The sequence below is a fragment of the Zonotrichia albicollis genome, chromosome 3 (genome assembly GCF_047830755.1).
Source record: "Zonotrichia albicollis isolate bZonAlb1 chromosome 3, bZonAlb1.hap1, whole genome shotgun sequence".
Taxonomy (NCBI): domain Eukaryota; kingdom Metazoa; phylum Chordata; class Aves; order Passeriformes; family Passerellidae; genus Zonotrichia; species Zonotrichia albicollis.
In genome coordinates this window covers 95,346,594-95,366,479 of record NC_133821.1, presented here as the reverse complement: position 1 = coordinate 95,366,479, position 19,886 = coordinate 95,346,594, and the positions used below count along the sequence as shown (strand labels likewise).

Genomic DNA, 19,886 nt, shown 5'->3' with positions numbered 1-19,886 from the left:
TTAAACTGGTGTAACAGAACTGAAACTTGACTGTCTAGCAATATGGCCAGTGCAGTCAGAAGATGAAGCTAGCATGTCAGAGAAAATCAGCATTTTTACAAGAAAGTATAGACCTTTATATAACAGATGTCTTGTAAACATATTTTTGCAAGAAGCTTGTGCTGATGAAAAGGGATGCATGCAAGTTTTTTCTAAGCTTGTTTCTGTTACTGCCACATTACTCCTCCCTTAGCTCTCTTTCTCCTCCTCCAATTCATGTGTAGTTTTCTGGCTTGCAGTTCCTGCATAGCTATTTTTTGTGAGATTCCTGCTGAGATGTGCCTGGAGGGAAACTGTAGCAAAATGGTTTTAGTAGTTTGGGGTTTTTTTTTCCTAATACTGATAGGATGCTAAAAGACACTGTTCTGAGGTTTACCAAAAAGAGCGGTGATGTTTTGTGCTACAAAACAGAATCTTAAAACTGGCAAATATACTTGTAAAATTTGCATTAGATATTAAAAACTATTAATAGGGGAGAAAAGGTTAGCATTTATATTGCATTGTTTAGTCTGTGAGTAAACTCTATTTTTGCCTTGGGCAAATATGTATGCTGAGGTTAATTATAGGAAAGAATTAGTATTCTTGGGTATAGTATGCTGCATTTTATAGTTTATGGAATACCCTCTAAGGCATGAGCTAGTGTTTAATTTGGTTGTTGGTGCTGATCTGAAAGAACAGAAAAAGATCTGTTAGCAGCCCTTAATATTCTCAAAGATAGACTGAGAACTTTTAATTTCACTCCTGAAGAAACTATTTATACTGTGACTAGTAAGGGTTTTGCCTTGCACATTATACTGTCAAGTGCCTGTTTCTCACCTTGATGATGTGTTTGATGCACAGCTTAACTGCAACCTTTTTCAATTTGTTTTTAGATGTATAATAAAGAATATGCTCACAAATATGAAGCCTATTATAAAACAAAAGTGGAAAATTGAGATATGTAAAATTCCAGTTTCACTCCTAGTGATGAAAGTTTTGGTGTGCTTTTTAAGTGATATTTCCTCAGAAATAACCATTTTAAGGATCAACATTATTAAATTTAATATAATTTATTGTTATGCTTTAATAATGTATTTGTCTGTTGAGAACTCACTGGTGTGAGCTTTCCTTCTCTCATGTTTATAAATGTGTCTGAATTTTCAGAATGGGGTCCTTTCATCTTTTACCTTTGTTAGATGCTTAACTACATTAAATGTTATGAGATTAAGCTATACACAGCTCCATATGTGGAATAAGTGTAGAATATGTCCTTAATATTTGTTTTGAAATTGCATTTCAATCTATGTGAAATGTTTTAGAAGAAGGTAGCATTAAGATGGTATGATAAGATTGCACAAAATAAAATATAGTTTATATTGCTTTCTCGTAGCCAATCTGCATGATTGTTGGTGTGGTTTTAACGGGAATTAAAAGCTTTGTGTGGCTGTTACTAGTCACTTAGCTCTGAGCAAAGTCCTTTCTGAGTATTTTTATTTATTAGCATCATTTGCAGAAAGAAAAGTAGTATTTTCCATATGAATAAAGATTTAGTTTGAACTGAAATGCTTTATTCTTTGACTATTTTTTTTCCAGTTGAATTTGTCATGTGAATATGTTTACATTTGCTTGGACAGGTTTGGCCACCACAACATAAGAAAGATAATTAAACTATTAGAGAGTGTCCAAAGGAGGCCAACAAAGATGGGGAAGGGCCTTGAGGGGGAGCTGTGTGAGGAGGGGCTGAGGGCACTTGGTCTGTTCAGCCTGGAGGAGACTGAGGGAAACGTCACTGCAGTTACAGCTGCCTGTGAGGGGAAGAGGAGGGACAGGCACTGATCTCTTCCCTGTGGTGACGATGACAGGACCCAAGGGAATGGCCTGAAGCTGTGTGAGGGGAGATTTTGGTTGGATATCAGGAAAAGGTTCTTCACCCTGAGGGTGTTTTGGGCACTGGAACAGCTCCCCAGGGAAGTGGTCACAGCCCCAGCCTGACAGAGCTCAAGAAGGGTTTGGACACTGCCCTTGGACACTGCTGTGACTCTTGGGGATGGTGCTGTGCAGGGCCAGGAGCTGGACTCAGATCCTTGTGGGTCCCTTCCAACTCAACTGATTCTGTGATTCTGTGATGTTACTTCCACCATTGCAGAGTATGGCCAAGGAGGTGATAGCAATGTTTGCCCAAACTCTGTGAATATCATAACTTGCAGCATCCTAGATTTAAAGCATCACACACTGCTTTTACAGTGGCAAGAATTCATTGGTTTCAACCAACTAAAACTATATTGGTATTTTTTGGTTTAAAATACTGTGGGTTTTGTTGGTTTTTGGTTTTGGGTTTTGGGGTTTTTTTAACTTATTGGCCGTTGTGAAAGCTTGGGCAGAGCAGCATTCTTTCCCTGAAGATTTCCCAACTGCATGCAGAGTGGAGGACCTGAAATGCTTTTGCCCACACTGGCCCCCAACAAGGTGACACCTGCACATCCTGGCCTGTGACATGTGAGGAGCAGCCTCTGCTTCCAGTGGAGCAGCTGCAGAGGGAAGTTTATTGTCAGTGTCCCATTCTTCTACTCCAGTCTGCTGGCACTGTGGTTGTCTACACAGACTGAGCAGGGAACATTTAGGCAAAATGTTTCTTGCCATAATGTGTGAAGTAACTAAACCAGAAAATCTCATTCATACAAGGTATACTCTTAGTGGGGAGCAAAAAGACTGCATCGACACACCCCTGACTAGACACAGGTGGGGCAGGTGCACAGCTAGGCAGCTGGAAGGAAGTGGAAGGACCTGCATTTCCAGAGCTGAGCAGACAAGAACCCTGTCAAATTTTGAGCATAGATGTTCCTATAGCCTGGCATCTGTCTCAATTTCTGAAACTTCTCAAAATGCTTGTTATTGTATGATGAAGCTGTAGGTTGTATGCAATCTGAAAGCATGAATGTGCATGTTATAGAGCTGTTTCATGCACATCCAAACTGTTTGTGCTAATTTGCAGGGGTTTGTTTCATCCTTTCCTCTGAGTGCCTGCTACTTTGTTTCTGATGTATCTGGGAAATAAAATCAGTACTGTGAAGAAGAAAAGTAATTTCCTAGAAGGCTTATCACCAGCAACAGCTGGCAAAGGTGTGTATCATTAGGTACTGTCAGTCTCAAAAATTTCTTGTGGCATGACTGATTTGTACCATATAAGATAGGGAATCAACCATACAGGCAAAAAAAAGCCAGTTTAGAAATCAAAGGGAGAGAATTACATTTAAGTGCCATCAGCATCATTGTGGAGCCTTCCTGAGGAGGCTGTAATGCTACACATCATAGCAGAGAAAGTAATGCTGCTTCTGTAGTTACAAAGAAATAAAGAGTATGAAAACAATAAAAATAGGAATATAAATAATAGGAATTTATATTAAATATATAATAGTAAACAAGGTGTAGGGAGATAATGGTTTTTCACATGACTACTGACTTTTCTACTGACTGTTATCACTGGTAATGAAAAAAGAAATACCTACTCTGCACTTGGGAAGAAATTTTTCCTATTCTGTGTCCAGCAATTACTAAAAGATACAAGAAAGTGAGAATATTCTTTTCAAGGCCATAACAATCTGGTAAAAGCTTGGCTGGTATTAAAGTTTTTATGCTCTTGAGACCAAAATAACACTACTAGAAGCTTTATGACACATTTTGAACTGTGAGTTTGCTATTGGAAAAGAAAAAGGATTATTCTTTGCATAGAGTGCACAGCTGTGTTTTCTGAGATTGGTTTGTCCACTTCTGAAAATAATCATGTGATATTTTGCTGTCTAGTTGCTCCAGCCGCTTGTACTGAGAAGACTGAACAGTTGAGTTTAAGTAATTTTTCAGAGAATTGGCTGGTTTCATTATAATGTACAGTAAAATATTAAAAAAATATTTTATATATAAATATTCCTATAAATTAGCAATGTCTTTTAGCCTTTTTTATCTTGCACCTTTTATCTTGAAACTCCCAAATGCTGTGGTCTTGACCATCTTGTTTGTCCAGGAGTCTTGGATTCCCTACAAGGTTACACTCCCAAATTCCTCTGGTATTTGAGGGATGGAGGAAACACTGGAGAAAGTGTTTGTTCTAGAGAAAGGATGGGAGGCAAATGTATACTGACACCAAGTACTGCACTTGGCATATTATTTTTTTTTTGCTAAAGTTTTCTAATATGCAAGATGATGAATATTAATTTTTATTTTGATTGGTTTTATTTTTGTACTTCTCTGTTAGCTTTTTAGGAGGGGTGTCACAGATGCAAAGACACCCTAATTGCATGAAGAGCAACTTTTTGGTGTTTCTCTCATGACCAACACACCCCTTTTAGGCTGAAATGCCTTCAGTTTAGGTAGTGCCTTAAACAATTTATCTTCTGAACCTTTGGATAGAAACTTGGCAACCAACATTTGATAGGACAAAAAAAGGAAAACAACTCAAACATCACTTCCCATTAGGAAATAAACCATTGTTTGATGGGATGAAGCACAAGATTCCCACAAGTCATACTACAGATAGAGTAAATCTGTACATAGGGTTATTTTAGACACTTAACGAAAAAGTTATATGCTCTTTTTTTGATTTTCTAAACCAACCCTGCAGTGCAGTAATCCCTCTGCACAGCATGGCTGCCTCGGTGCTCTGTGCCTGAGAGCAGCTGTGACCTGAGCAAACCATCGAGGGCACAGGGGGAGGGGCTGCAGCACCAGGGAAGGAGCTGATGCTCTGGCATTGAGCAATGAGGCACACTAGAAAGAGAAGTAAGAAGTGCAGAACATATGGGAATGTTCCTACAGCTTTAGTACCAATATTTATTATTAGCCAGGGTTTTGGTCTTAGAGAATCAGAACTAACACAGGTCTAGTCTTTTTTCCTGGTGTTCCGGTTCAAGACCAAGACTTCTGGCTTTTGATGAGCAGCTGAAAAAACCATCCCCTGTGGACAGGTACAAATGGCAAGTTCTGTTTGTTTGTAGCATTGTGCCTTCAACTTGCAGCAAACACTTCTCCAGATCTATTCCATACTGCTATGCCTATAAATTAGACTTAGTTGAGGAAAAATGTAGAAGGTGAGTGCAGGCAGCAGAAGAAACACAGGATCAGCAGAAGGCCTATGGGCAGCTTGCAACAAGAGCTGAAGGAAAGGGTGGTAGGATTAACCTGCTGCAGGGAGGGGGCAGAACTAGGCCATGGAGCAGCACCCATCCCGGTTAGGGGGGGTCTCACTCCTGCCCAGTGGCTGCTGAAATGTGGTCAGGCTCAGGGGAAGGGCACAGAGGGCACAGGAGCAGGCTCTGCACTGGGGAGCTGTGTAAGGAGCAACAGCAGAGGCACAGCCTGGGACAACAACTGCAGGAGCTGCTGCATCATGGTCAAGCATTTCTGGCTCTAGTGAAAATAGTGCCAAAGTATTGCTTTTATAAAGCAATACTAAAGGGATAGAATTACATTTATATCTAAAGGGATACCAGCGTGTTCAGAAGGGGAGTGCAGGTTTGCAGCTTTAAAAGTTTCCTGTAGGAATAGGGCTAAAAATAATGGCTGAGAGAATAATGGGGACCAAAACATTGGGAAGAGGTGCTCTCAGCACACAGAACTTTGTTCTATAGCTGAGCATTATGTGGGAATGATAACTGACCCCAGCAAACAAATTATTCTTCCATTATTGTTCTGCTACAAATACTACAGGAAAATAGCATTCAAGTGGGAAGAGCTTATAAAAATCAAGTAAATTTTAGAATTTAATGGTTGCTGTTCATGTAGACCTTGAAAAGTGTTAGAAAAACTTTCAGCTGAAGGCACAATGACTATAAAGTGCAACAGATACAAAACTGAAGATGTTTTATTCATATTTGTAGAATGTACACATAAACCTGCAAGAAATAAGCATTACCAGCATGCCTGACAGGTAGAGCGACAGGTCTGTGTGTGGCACAGAGGATGGTCCATGGGAATTAAAAGAAAGAAACCCAACCTTACTCTCACGTCTCATGTCCTGATCCACTTATCTGTCATGTCTTTCAACAGAGACATTTTAAGCATTAAAGGTAACCCTCATCCTACTGAACTTCGTAGGAAATTTTGCTGGGTATTATGTTCCAGTGTCTTTGAGTGTTTGGACCTGAGCCTTGCAGATGAAAGTACAAAAACACTGCAAGCAAATAGCATAATTAGCTAATATTTCCATATTCTGAACCCAAATTTATCAAACAACTGCCTCCAAACATTCGATATTGATTTACTTAATGCAGGTACCTATCTGCCAATTCAAGCAACTTTAGTTGGATGTTAAGGGTCTGGCCTTCCTTTAAGTTCTTTGCCAATGATGGAGCTGTAAGGAAGCTAATTTGTGCACCATGAAATCCAAAACATTGTGCTACTGTTCCCAATCCTACCCTCTCCGCCCTGCTAGCCCTCACTGCTTCTGCCTTCTAGAGGCCACTGGTCTTTCAAAGCTAGTCCTAGTAGAGAACTCTTGGTTTGAGCTTGGCGATTTCCTGAAGTTCAGCTTCTTCCTTCTCCTAAAGCAACTTAATGTAACCCTTTAGGGATGGGGAGTAGGGGGAAAGAAAGAGCAAGGTCCCACTGCTCTGTTTTCTCCAGGCAAGAGCCTCAGTCCTGTCAGACTCCAAGGAAAAAGGCTCATACAGTGCGCTTAGAGAAGGTCCATGGCAGAATGTCTTTTCCCAGAAATAGGTGAACAAAACTGTTGGGAGAGAATGTAATAAAAAAGGCAAGGAGTCTCTCAGAGACAGGTTTGGGAGGCCGTGACAGGGGAGTGGGAAGGGAGACCTTGTTTTTCAAAATTGTAACTTAAAGCTCCTTGTGGGCTATGGCAGTGAATATCCTGATTGCCTTTGAACTGCTGTTCTCAGGACTAGAATTCATTACAGCCAAATCACCCAGGATTGGGAAGTGATCATGGAGGGGCCACAGGAAACACTATTTCCCACCACTGCCAAATCTGTCTATAAAGAGATCCAGGTTTGGGAACAAAAGCTGTCCCCAAAGAAAAAGAAACCTCTGCTTTAGAGATTTAGAACACATTTCAAGGCACCCTTTCTGCTGAAGGGGAGAATGCCTGCCCTTCCTCCTTGGACAGCAGCACACAGGAGGCCATAGAGCAGAGGTTTCATGTTAAGGTATAACCCTTCTCATGGTTGCAGTGCTTTAGGTTACACAAGAGAGTGCTAGAGTAAAGGAAGATAAATTCAGGCTGTCAAAATATGTTCTGGGCTTCAGGTGAGGTATTAAAGATTGTTATGCTAAAGGTGAAATCCTTCCCCCATTCTTTATGTGATTTAAATTAAAAAACTCAACAGACCAACACAAAAACTCAACCACCACCAACCCTATTACAAAATCACTGCCTTAGCTTTTTTTGCCTAAGTAACACAACTGAAAGTTACCTTCTTATGCATGCATTGACCTCACATCACAGAGTCACTCTTAATCAAACTCTTATTTCCCTTCAGTCTAAGCAATCTATTCACTATTTAACAAATCTGTGGAACTGTTCCCAAAACAGTTTGGCCAATGTTAAAAGCTTGTATCACTGCTCATGACAATGTGATTCCATACTCAGTGTTTAAGATTTCTTAAATAAAGAGTCTTAAATAAACTGAAATGCTTCTCAGCACATCTGTGCATATCTCTTATCCAGAAGAAATTTTTATAAAGCTACTTTACTGGCTTTAGGGCCTTGGAGTCCTGGTGGGCACCAAGTTGAACATGAAAATTATTACAGATACTGATTTTTTCCAAACCTGTCTTTAAATGGCTTATAAGACCTTTAAGTAATTTCTCTCTGTCCTCAATTCAGTGGCTAGGAGAGAGGTTTTCTCTCAGCTCTCTTAATACCTTTGCCCAGCTGTCACCTTATTTGAGTGCTGGGCACCTCTCAGGTGACAGTGTAAGAGCTTTGCCCTCTGTCTGCAGGAGAGGTGGCTCTGCACAGTCCCTCAGCACGAGGGGTTTGAGCTCAGGCAGCATCAAACCACATGCTGACTTTAAAACCTTTCCTTCAAGCCCTCAGAGAAAGCATCCATATATTTACAGGAAGTTTTATGCAGGGTAGCAAAACCGTAACCATGATTAGTGGATGCCAGCCAGCACCAGCTACTGTCAGGGTTACTGAAGTCACAGAGACAGGAAAGCATCTGAGCTCTCACAGGAATTAAATAAATGAGGTACAAATTGTTGTTAAAGAAGGGCTGCTGGGTCCTTAACAAATGCAGTGGCTGCAGCAGTGCTTGGCTGGGAAAGCAAGGCTTGCAGCAATGCTCTAAATGAATGAATGAATGAACAGGAATAAGAATGGAGGTCCTTGGATCCACACCTGGCCATTACTTTTGCCACAGCCAACACCTGCATGAAAAGAAAGAAAAAAACCCCACAAAACCCTGTATTAAAATATTCACAAAAATCAGCAATTCAATTCAATCACAAAGATTAAACTAACATAAAACTATTTGAGGACAAATATTCTCCTCTTCTTGTGCAGCCTATTAACAGCCCTGCTCTGCTATTACAGAAAGGGCTAATACAACAAACTACTGTAAAGCAATAGCACTAGGACTGCTTGTATGCTTCTCATTCCATTACCAATTACTACAGACAACAGGTTACAGAAAGATCTTACACAATTCAAATGGATTCATCTCTATGCACCAGAGGCTTCTAGGAATAACAGATAAAAACATGATTTATTACACTGTACAAAACTGGATTCAGAACAAGCAAGTGCAGAATGTGGTACATGATTTATTTTTCCTGTACGTTACATATTGTTAAATTTCATTGACAAATCCAAAACTTTCACAATTTTTCCTTTACCTGCTTAAGCCAAGCAATTAATTTTGTTCTACAGGATAGAAAAAATAGCTTCCTGGAGAATTTATCATCTGATTAACTTGGCAGAAGGTGCTCCAGCTCAGACTGACTTTCAGTGTTTCCCATAGCTTGTCAGGTTAGGACCTCAGTTGAGAGCATAGTGTTCTGCCACTGTACCAGTCTAGGAACAAGCAACTCCATCCTCATTAAATTTCAATAATGTCTTCTTCTTAGAAGATGAAATTAATACAGTTGCACTTGTAGACATTCCAAACAGTATAAATGAAGGCTGCAGCTACCATCAGAAAGATTTCCAGTAGCCCCAGATTGGTCTCATGAGTTCTGCAAGATGTGCTAAGACAGGTTATATGTTTAATAAAGTCCTTAAGAAAAATAAATATTTTTGCATAATGTATGTACAAAAATTGGTTGATTTCCTTCATTCATATAGGTTCAACAGCAGATATAACCACAGTTATATTTTACTCACTAACTCCTAAAAATGAATGCCACCTTTGTAATGATGTAGTAAGAGCCTAAGAGAATATTGGCCTCTTCTTTATAATAGTGCAAATTATATGGAGGTGTTTTGAAAACCATGGCTTATAGAAAGAAGGATTAACAAAAAACCCCCTCCTTTGGTCCTGCAAGAGTAGTTTAATTCTTCCACGAAATTTTCAAAACTCCCCTACATAATTTTAACCAACTATTAAGGCGTCAAAAGCATAGATTTAAAGTTGAGATTAAAGTGGTCTTTCTTGGACTTGAAAAAAAGTCCACTGGAGATTTCCTGACAACGAAATTTTCTTAATGTTTCTCCTTTCCTCCTTGCTATTCTGCACAAAAGCAACATGCCAAATGAACCTCTCTGATAATCTCCCCCATATATTTATTTAAACTACAATAAAACATTACACTTAAATATATTGCACAAAAAGCATAACATATCCTGCCTGACTCTTCACAAAAATGGCCACAAACACAGGAGAACAGCTACTGAACATCTCAAAATTTGAAGAGATCAATAAAATGCTGAGGAGATACTGGCATGAGACAGGTGTTTGGATCACTGGCTGTGCAGGGGTGTCCTGTATCCTGAAAAATGAAGGAGAAAAATAAGCAAGTTCTCTTTGCATATTCAGTCTCCCTTCACCCCCAGTTTAGGAAAAAACCCCACAACAAAACAATAAAAAAAGCACAAACCCAAACCAATTCTCTCCTTGTACCAGAACCTGAGCTGGAGCCCTTGACAAACTAATATCTTCCTTATTCATTATTTTTAGGTAAGCATAACAAAAAGGCAAAAGGCACCAGCTTTACTGAGCCTAAATTTTCTATTTAATCAAAACCTGAAGTCATCTATTGCTCTGGGGGAAAATGAGTCACTTGCTTTGAAAATTATGGGCAGCAGATATTTCCTCAAAAACCTGACCAGTGTGTTTGAATTCTCAGTCTTAAAAGCTGTCCTACCTTGCTACATTTCCCTCCTAATCCTCCTTTCATCTTTCATGCCCACCTTTTCCCCAAGTGAAATGAAAGCACTGCCTTAAAACTGAAGTTGGCACCTAGGCAAGGTAGAAATAGAGAAGTAAGACAGGGTGGAAAATTCACTAAGCCTGCAGGGCTTTCTTTCCTCTTACAGAAATTTGACCTCAGCAGACCTGTCTGATTATTTAAGATTCAAATTCTTCTTTGAACAAAAAGTTGTAGTTTGCATCTTATTAAAACCCCTAAATGAGGGAAATGCAGAGGTGTAATGAGAAGTGCCCAGACAGTTCAATGGAGAAGTTAAAAAAACTTGTCAGTGTTGTTGCAAGGCTCAGAAGTGTCCTCATCAGGCTTTTAAGGAGTTTCTGTCTCTTTTCCACCAATGCTGGTGAATGCACCATGTGAGGCAAGAAAACTAGATAAATACATGACAAACAGATCACAGACCCCTATGGTCCTCACTGCTTTTCTTTCCATAGGAAAAGAAATTATATGCCATTCTGTTAATAAAAGGAAAGAATCTCTAAGTGATTATTTTTCTCACTGCCACATTCCCACCCAAAGTCTTTGCAGCACCAAAGTGTACCAGGTGAAATACATTCTAAATACTGCTCAGCTTTTCCAGTGAAAATTGTTACTCAATAGATTTATTATCTTTGTTTTTCCAGCAAGTCTATGGAGGACTACAAGAATACACCAGATGCTATCACCTCCTCATCCTCCCACCCTTTTAAATAATTGCTTTAACATCAGCTGAGAAACAGTTGTTATATTCATGACACAGAGGGAAAGACAAACATACACCTAAAAAAGAGACGCAGGTAGAACTGCCTACTGGGGGAATCTGCAGATGAGAAAGAACAGATGACCAAGACCAAAATCAGAAGTGTTAAACTTAACACTTTCATCTTGAGATAACATCTGCAAGGAAGAGCTGCACCACTCCAGAAAACACCCTTAAAGGTAGCTGCTAATGGGCTATCATCTTCTCTACCCATTGCCATGTCAATGTCATGTCATTACTTTCCTAGTTTCCAGAAAAAAGCACCATCAGAATTATAATTCTGGGAAACAAGGTAGGGATTATCCTCTTTCTTATCTGTACTCCTGAATATTTTAAATTGAGTTTTTAACATGCTGCTTTCCCTGCACATCATTATAAAAGCATTTTTGAAAGTTCTACCCAGTTGGGAAATACAGGTGCAACAAAAATCTCAGAGATTAGTTACTGGTGGTTTTAGTTATTGAAAACTAAGTAAGTTTTACAGTGAAAAAAGTGATGAGGACTGAAAAAAAGAATCACAACTTTCTTGTAATTATGAGTACTCATCATTTCAAGAGAGATACATTTTCATGGGAATAATAAACTAAATAATAAATAAAAACACTCAATAAAGTGTTAAAATAATTTGATTTCAAAGTTTCAAAGCTAAAGCAGACTTCTTTCAAAGTAAGAAGAGAATTCCCCAGGAGGAGTGATTACTTGCAAATGTAGTTGTTTTCCTCAAAACCTACCATAGCTAGACATTAAGAAGCTCTGTAAAAGTATTTTCACCATTTCTTCTTTCAGAAGGCAACAATATAATTGCTTCCCTTGACTATCTCAAGTCACATGCAGCTTGTTTTGGGGGATTTCTTTTCAGAGAAATTCTCCATAAAAGTAAATATGACTACAGCATTCCAAGTGCAATAAAATCAATTTTAGTACCTTGGTATGAAAGTTATCTGAGGTGCATGTTACTCTTCAGATTTAAGTGCTGAATTAAATACATCAGGGAATGCAGGAAACAGTTTATAATAACACTGAGTGCAGAGAAACCTATTTCTTAGCAAAATCTGTCTGATCCCACTGACACCTGTGCTCATTAGAAATTGAATTATGGCTCTAGTTTAAAAGGCATTAGGAGGGAATATGGCAATAATAAAAGACAAAATGATGAAAAGCTGAGATGAGAAGTCATCACTACCTTTATCTAAAAGGGAACAAGAAACAAACTATTCCTGCTGCTGAACTGATGTGTAGAAAGAAAAATCAAAACAAAGAGCAAGAGACAATTAGAAAGGAACACATTATTCACTTTGACATTACGGAACAGTCAGCAATGAAAACAGATGAGACACAAGAAATACCTGGAGTAACAAAGCAAGGTGGTAGTCCTTTGAAATCGTGAAGAAGGAAGCAGGAAGGAGAGCCATAAAGTAAAAGAAGCAGAGTTAAGGTTTATTTAAGCAAAGGTTGATAAGTCATTTAGAAAAAGTCTTTTATTCTTGTGGCAAATCACAAGCAGCTTTGTGGGAACCAAAATCAGCACAAGATGCAAGAAGACAAAAACTAAGTGTTATGCAAAGTGATTACACTGTTTTCATAAAGCCCTGGAAACTGAAAGAAGAAAAGATATTTCAGCTTCTGTGGCCATGTCTGAGATAATTGAAAACTATTACTAAGTAAGCCCAGGAAAATAAAAGAACCTGCCACAATTGCAATGGTGCCTGGTGGAATAGAGGAAATAGTATAAATGAAAGCATTCAGAGGTATCACACAATAATTAGTCATTACTTTTGCACTATTGAAATTATGTGGTTTTTTTTCAGTTTCATCACGGACAAATCCTTTAGCAAGAAGTCATTTTGAAAACAGATGTTCAATATGAAAATTTTCCTATGACTCCCTCCTAACACAGAGTACAAAAGTCACTGTACTTCCAACAAAAAACTTGGGAGACTTCTACGTGCTATATATACATTGACTTTGGTTACAGATTTTAGACAAGTAAAGGAATACATATGCCTCTCCCTAAAAAACTCCTACAGACTTGTAAAAAACCCACTATGATCATTGTATGTATACTGAAAAAGTGAAAAAGTCATTTCCCTACTTCATCAGTTCAATGGGTAATTCAATTCAGCAGCCATCAGTTCCTTCTTTTGCAAGGCCATCTTTGAAAATAACAGAAAACAGAGGGCTCCAAGAATTTACAGGGAGTAGCCATCACACATTGACAGCAATTACATTATATTATCAATTTCATAAATTGCTGAAAATTCTTCTCATCACTAGCTAGGCCTGTGCTTTTGGGCTGGTTGAGACCCTTAAGCAGAAACTCCCACCTCCCAGCACACTTACTCAAAACTACAATTTACTTGCATCAAGGATGGCCCTTAGTGTAAATAATTCCCCTAAGTAGTCTCATGCTTATGCACCACTTCTGTCCCCAAAAACAATTTATGGAGAGCAGTCACGTTCCTTGTTAGCACAACTGAGTTAAGAGAAATTAATCATTCCTAGACTTCATGCCCTGATTGCTTTAGCACTTTTTTCTCTGCAACTATTCCAATGTTTCGCTTTGCTCTTTAATGAAGAAAGAAAAATAAAAATAGATCCCTTATGAAGAAAAGTTCAGCTCTGCCTGAAGTTCTTCTGAATGACCTTGGAAAAAAAAGTTGCCTGACTTCTCAATTATACCATTAAATGAAGAAACAAAATTTTTACATATTATCAGTTATCTCAAGAATACAGGGCTTCAATTTGTTTCAAGAGTCAAACACTTGTTACTTTTCCTCTGCAGTAATTGTGATTTCTCTTTCAAAATTTGGGTTTGGTGGTAGTGTATTTGTTGGTTTTTTTGCTTTATTTATTTTGGATTTTTCTGGCCATGCATTCGATATAATTGTATGTCAAGCACTCATATACTCATATTTAATTTACCAATCTTTCTAATCAAGTATAATACTGAAGCTTGAATAAATTTTTAAAGCCTGACAAAATTCTGATTAAGGAGTATTTTCACCTAGAACAGGATTTATCTAGAATTAATAAAGTAGCTCCTGTCCCTTTACCCCTCATCCCTGCTTTATTTCTCACCTCTCTTTAGCAAGCTGGGGAAGGATACAGACACAAGTGTCTGAAAAAAAAAGGCAGCACTACTTTTTTCCCATATAACTGAGTGACCAGCACTACTTGACCCACACTGCCCTGTAAAAAGAGGGACATTATTTCAGATGAACAATTTGCTTGTTCCTGCCAATAAGGGTGCCAATTATGCATAAATCAATTCATTTAACAATCCACTTCAGCCTGATCATCATTTATTTTAAGACAGACAAGGCTGAGATGCCAAGACTAGAGAAGGAATACTGCAATGTAGGCTCACAGACTGATCAGGCTGGGAGGATCTCAGGAGGTCTCTAGTCCAGCCTCCTGCTCAAAGCAGGCTAAGCTGGGAGATCAGACCAGGCTGCTCTGAGCTTCATCCAGTCAGTTCCTGAACACATCCAAGGATGGAAACTGCATCAGCTCTGTGGTCAAACTGTTCCCTTGCTTGGCTGTCCTCAGGGCAGACTCTTATGTCCCCCTGAAGCAGTCTTCTCCACTCCTCACATGGCCAGTCCTCCAGCTCCCTGATTATATGACCCTCACCTGAACTTCACCCAGCTTATCAGTATCTCCCTTCTGCTGGGGGCCTCATGGCTGCAGCATCCCAGATGGTCTAATGAGTGCTGCATGGAAAGGGATAATGGCTTTCCTCAACCTGCTGACTGTGCTCTTGTTGAAACAGCTGATCCCGAACACCTGCTCCAATATTTTTGTGCAGAAGGACACAGCCAATCTATAACTGCACTGCCACTACAAGAGCTGCCCAAATTGCCAGGATGAGGCAGCACTGGAATGGTGATCTAGGAGGTACTGCTCATCAGTCCAAAGTACCTTTAGATCTTCCTGTGCTGTATTTCAAAGGATTTACAAGTCCAAAATGAACCCTAATATTCCAGCAGTACATTGGAACATGTATCCTGTCACCTTGACTGCTATAAGCTACTACTGGAATACTACTGCAACCTGCACAGGTTCACTGCCTCCTACTGTCCCACCATCTCCAAAGTTAAACACTGAATTCCAAACACATTCAAAGTAATTCCTAATATTAGAGACTTGTACTTTTCTATTATACTAAGATCAAATTGAGAGAAATTTAGTGTGGAAAGCATTAACTCCACACAGTAATGGCAGGCAATCCAGAGAAATCTGATACCACAAATGCCCACCTAAATGCACCTGTGTACTTACCTTTGAAATTTCCCCTTTCAGAGAGAGGATTTATCCTACATATTGAGCTGCATGCTAAAGACTTATTCCACTGCAATGAAAGCTCTTAGTCATTCTTGACACAGATCCTTCAGAAAATGCCCAGGCTTTTCACAGTAGAAGCCAATTCAGGCTACCTGCTTTCCTATTATTCATTTTGCAAAGCATTACTACCTGGAAGGACTCCCATGATATCAAAAATACTCAACTTCAAGATCACATCATTAAGGAACACGCTATTTCCAGCAGGATTTAGCTTATCCTGTTAAATAGCCTAGGTTTTTTGAAGGAAAATTAAAAAAAAACTCACACTGACATACAACTTCTCATAAAAATCACAGAAAGATGACACAAGAGGAACTAACTTATGTTGATTAGAATATGAGCATTTTCCAAGATTTCGCAAACATTTCTTGCTCTTTGCAGTTCACTTGACACTACCCATATCTGATCTTTCAGCTGTAAAGTTAAGGAAGCCTCACTAACTAGAAGGCTCTGCTACAGTGCAACACAGAGTAAAAGCAGGATTAGGTAATAACACATTAAAGAAGAGAATGCCCTATTGAAATTAAACCATCCTGTAAGACAACATATGCTTCATGGCAAACCTCAAAGCCAGGGTAAAACACACTCTGGATGAAGTTTTAAACATTCCTCCAAGCTTCATATGGGACAGAAGCAAAAAGACAATAATACTGAGCTCTACACCAATGTGTAGGAAAACATGTAGTAATTACTTCTCATTAGACATATATTGATTACCATGGCATTATTAAAAACACTAACTTCAGACTAGTCCCTCACAATTTTCTTTAAGATCAAATTAATAAAAGTAGACAGTAACTCTTTCCACATGGCACTTTTCATTGCAATTCTAAGAATTGGGTTATCAGATACCAAGAAATAAGAAGGCAAGCTTAAGAAAAACTTTAGAATTTAACAGAGATTTTATATGGAAGCTATATATATTATTTTGAAGTTAGATATTATCCAATCACCTTTCACATGAGAAAGCTGATAAGATGACCATAATATTTTTCCTTGCAGATGATCACCAGTAGCTGTTTGAACTTATTTCTGATTATCTGTTCCAAAGCTCTTACCTTCCAAAACAGAATACTACAGTGTCGACAGAAATGCAAGGTGTCCCCGTACTGTTCCTTTATTGGGTAATATTTCTGAAGTGCAAAGTACATCAGCTTCCAGTCAATGTGACCTTTCTCTGATGGAATCAAATGCCTACAAAACTAGACATAAAATTAATATCTTCCTTTAAAATTGTTGTAGTCAATTCAGGCAAAGGACATGGGACGGTGGGGGGAAGGTGGTTAACTGAAGTTTTGTAACTAGAATTCTTTGAAGTCAATATTATGACATCATACATCTCTGCAAAGCAGTGACAGAGATCTGGCAACAAAAAAGATGGAAGGCAAAGACTAAAAATAGGAGAGTGCATATTTGCCAAGAAAAACTAGGCCATACACAGCTGATCTAATTCTACTGTCTCAAAATTATTCTAATTATAGTCAAGAAGCATTTAACAAAACAGTATTTAGAGCTGTAAGCAATTAATTTTATCCTTTTAAAAAACCCAAACCACTCAGAAATGAGATTTAAAAACATGATTGTGCATTTCAGAGGGTGGTTTTCTGTTAAAGCATTATGAATTTAAAAAAAGCTCTTTCTTTAATTCTAAAAGCAAATACATGTTTATTTTTCACATTTGGTTGTGATGTTTCTAGAAGGATAGCAACAATTAGTGATTGATGTACTTCTTGAGGACTTAATCTGCATGTAAAGATTAGCTGCTGCACTACAGCTATTCCTCCCCAGCTTGAGACACAGACAAGGTTTATTAAGTATGTATTATAAAAGACTTCTGTTCCACTCAGTGTGGATTAATGCTAATACATTGAAGGCTTTCCTCATTCAGAAGACAATTCCTGAATGGGGAGAGAATAGAAATGTCTTTCTGATTTCAGCTACACTTTATTTTGTTTCATAATGGCTCTCATTTTTCTTCCAAAAATGCTCTTCAGATATCAATTATGTTTTAATGGTTGTTTCAATGGCTCAACAAACACACTGCAGGGGACAGAAAACACCAATCTCATGTGATTCTGTGGTTTATTAAGCAGTACAATTTTAAGGAGAAGCTGATTTGATATGGGAATATCATTAAATAATAACTTAGTAAGAAATTGAATGTGAACATTCAGGAACATACTGGAAACACTGTACTTCATGGGGCACAGGGACAGCTAATTACACTGAAACCCTTCAGCATCCTTCTCCCTGCATTACCCTAGTATAAGAAGTTCCTCTCTAACCAGTTTTGTCACTGTTCAATAGAGCTTACCTCATCTACCCTCAAAATCCACTCAACAGCTACACAAGCTTAAATTTGTTATCCTTGTAACTTCACCTTGAATTCTTCTAGGCTGCTTCTGAAGATGGGTTTTCAGTTTGCTTCTATTTTTTTCCACAGTTAGTTCTAAAACCTTCCATCTCACACACAAAAAAAATAAATCTTATTTGGGTCAATGGTGCATGAGTTAATCAAGCTTCTCCATTACAACAGTAGTCACCAACCAACTTCAACCTGCCAGATTTAAGAAGGGGCACTTGGCTTCCTCCAGTACAGAAGGTACTAGATTTCAGAAGTACTTCCTCCAGCTCTGGTGAGGTACCTTCCACTTTCTTAGGCTTATTTTCACCTAGTTTGATTTTTTCCCAGCATTTATTACCGTCAGAAAATGAAGACAGTTCTGGAGTCATTCCTAGATTAATTTAATGCTCTTTATGAGGAAGTGACAGGAAACTACTGCTTCTCTCTCTTTTATTAATTTCAAAACATTTGTTCTTATCTCCTTAGCAAAGATTCAAGTTGGCTTCTCCAGAATTTTCATAGCTTAAAAGTTGGAGGAACCTGTCTGCCTACCTTAGTTGGTAAAGCAAGCTCTATTTCAGAAGAGGGGTTTAGAGGTTTCCCCTACAACACTGGCCAGGCAGTTTTCTAAAAAGCCCACCCTGCCATCATCGTGCAGTAATCCTGAATATTCTCTGTATTTGGGGCTTGATTCCTCCTAAATATTGCATTCAGTATGTCCGCAAGTTTAAGATAACTACTGAGCTGTTTCCTTGCATTCACTTTCAAAAATAATGCATTCACTTCCAAAAATAATGCAAGGAAACAGCCCAGTAGTTACCCTAAACTTGCAGACATACTGAATTGAACACTTAGGAGGAATCATGCCCCAAATACAGAGAGTACTTGTGATTATGGCACAATGATAAACTTCTATCTCAAAAAGGGCAAGTTCATGCCCCATTATTACTATATGATATGAAAAAAGCTAAATTTATACAAATAATAAGAGTTTATTACCTGCTTTTCTGCAAAATGGTACTGGCAGAGTTTTTTCCACAACTGCCTGTCTTCACTAAGCATGTACAAAGTTGGGGTCACTTGACCCAGAGTAATAATGTCCCAGCCATCAGAGAACCTGTACAAGATGTTATTCAGCATATGGAGAGGGAGATCGCTAAGTGTAAGTCCATTGTTGACTTGCTGGAAAGAAGAGTTGAAGACTTTTAGCTACAAAAACATGACAGTCTAAAGTACAAATAAGATTCTTTACTTTAGAGGTATCTTAGGTCTTTGTTTAGTTTTTTCAAATTATTGAGTAAAATCTATGGTTAATGCTTGCCTACAATTATTCTCTAACTGCTGTTGAAAATTTAAATTAATGCACAGAAGAAGCAACAAACTGTAAGCTTTATAATTCATAGCTTTCCTACTGTTAAACATATCCTTAATCCATTATTTAAATTTCAAATAATTTTTGAAACAATTCTGTTCTCTCAAAGTAATATTATGCAGCCTTGAAAACTGTGATCTAGTCAATTCCATCCATAGTGTGCTAAAGTCTTGACTATAAGAAAGGCATGAACCAATTACTTCAAACTTGTTGAATCACTATAGTGTTTCAATTTTTATTAACAAACAAAACACATATCAACTTGCCTTAAGCCAACTAGAGTACAGAACAGAATATAGAATACAGGATTGAAGACCAGAGATACAAAATGAAAGCATTTTGGAAGTTAGAGGCAGAAGAGTGGGATATTTGCTGAAGTCTAGAGAAAGTTCTCCCTTATTTATAAATGAGAAGACAGGCAGAGGTGACAGATGAGAGGCACTGAGAACATTTTCATTAGGATTATACACCTCTGTGAGCTGCAGTGGGTGAGCAGCAGCACAGCTCCCACAGGACCACAGCTGGAGCCCACAGTGGCACAGGCCCAGCAGGCTGGAGGCCGTGTCCCAGCTGGCAGGGAGGGAGCAGGGGCAGCTGCCAGCCCCAGGGAGCAGAGCTGCCCTGTCACAAGGTGGTGGCAGCACAGCAGCCCTGCACCCATGGGCTCACATTTCTGTTGCTTCCTTCCCAGC

General features: G+C 38.6%; 1 protein-coding gene across 3 annotated transcripts in view; it reads right to left on the bottom strand.

The window, feature by feature from the left end:
- Nucleotides 1-156: 156 nt before the first annotated feature.
- Nucleotides 157-19,886, bottom strand: part of FBXO25 (F-box protein 25) — a 39,319-nt gene continuing 19,589 nt past the window's right edge. For 2 of the 3 annotated variants that reach the window (XM_005489154.3, XM_026794779.2), the window contains exons 8-11: nt 18,822-19,004; nt 16,537-16,680; nt 12,481-12,507; nt 157-9,957 (exon numbers count right to left, since the gene is read on the bottom strand). In XM_005489154.3, the coding sequence (XP_005489211.1) occupies nt 9,868-9,957; nt 12,481-12,507; nt 16,537-16,680; nt 18,822-19,004 (444 nt within the window). In that variant the 3' untranslated portion in view covers nt 157-9,867. The remainder of the gene's footprint in view (nt 9,958-12,480; nt 12,508-16,536; nt 16,681-18,821; nt 19,005-19,886) is intronic. The other variant, XM_014268532.3, reaches the window with a different exon arrangement.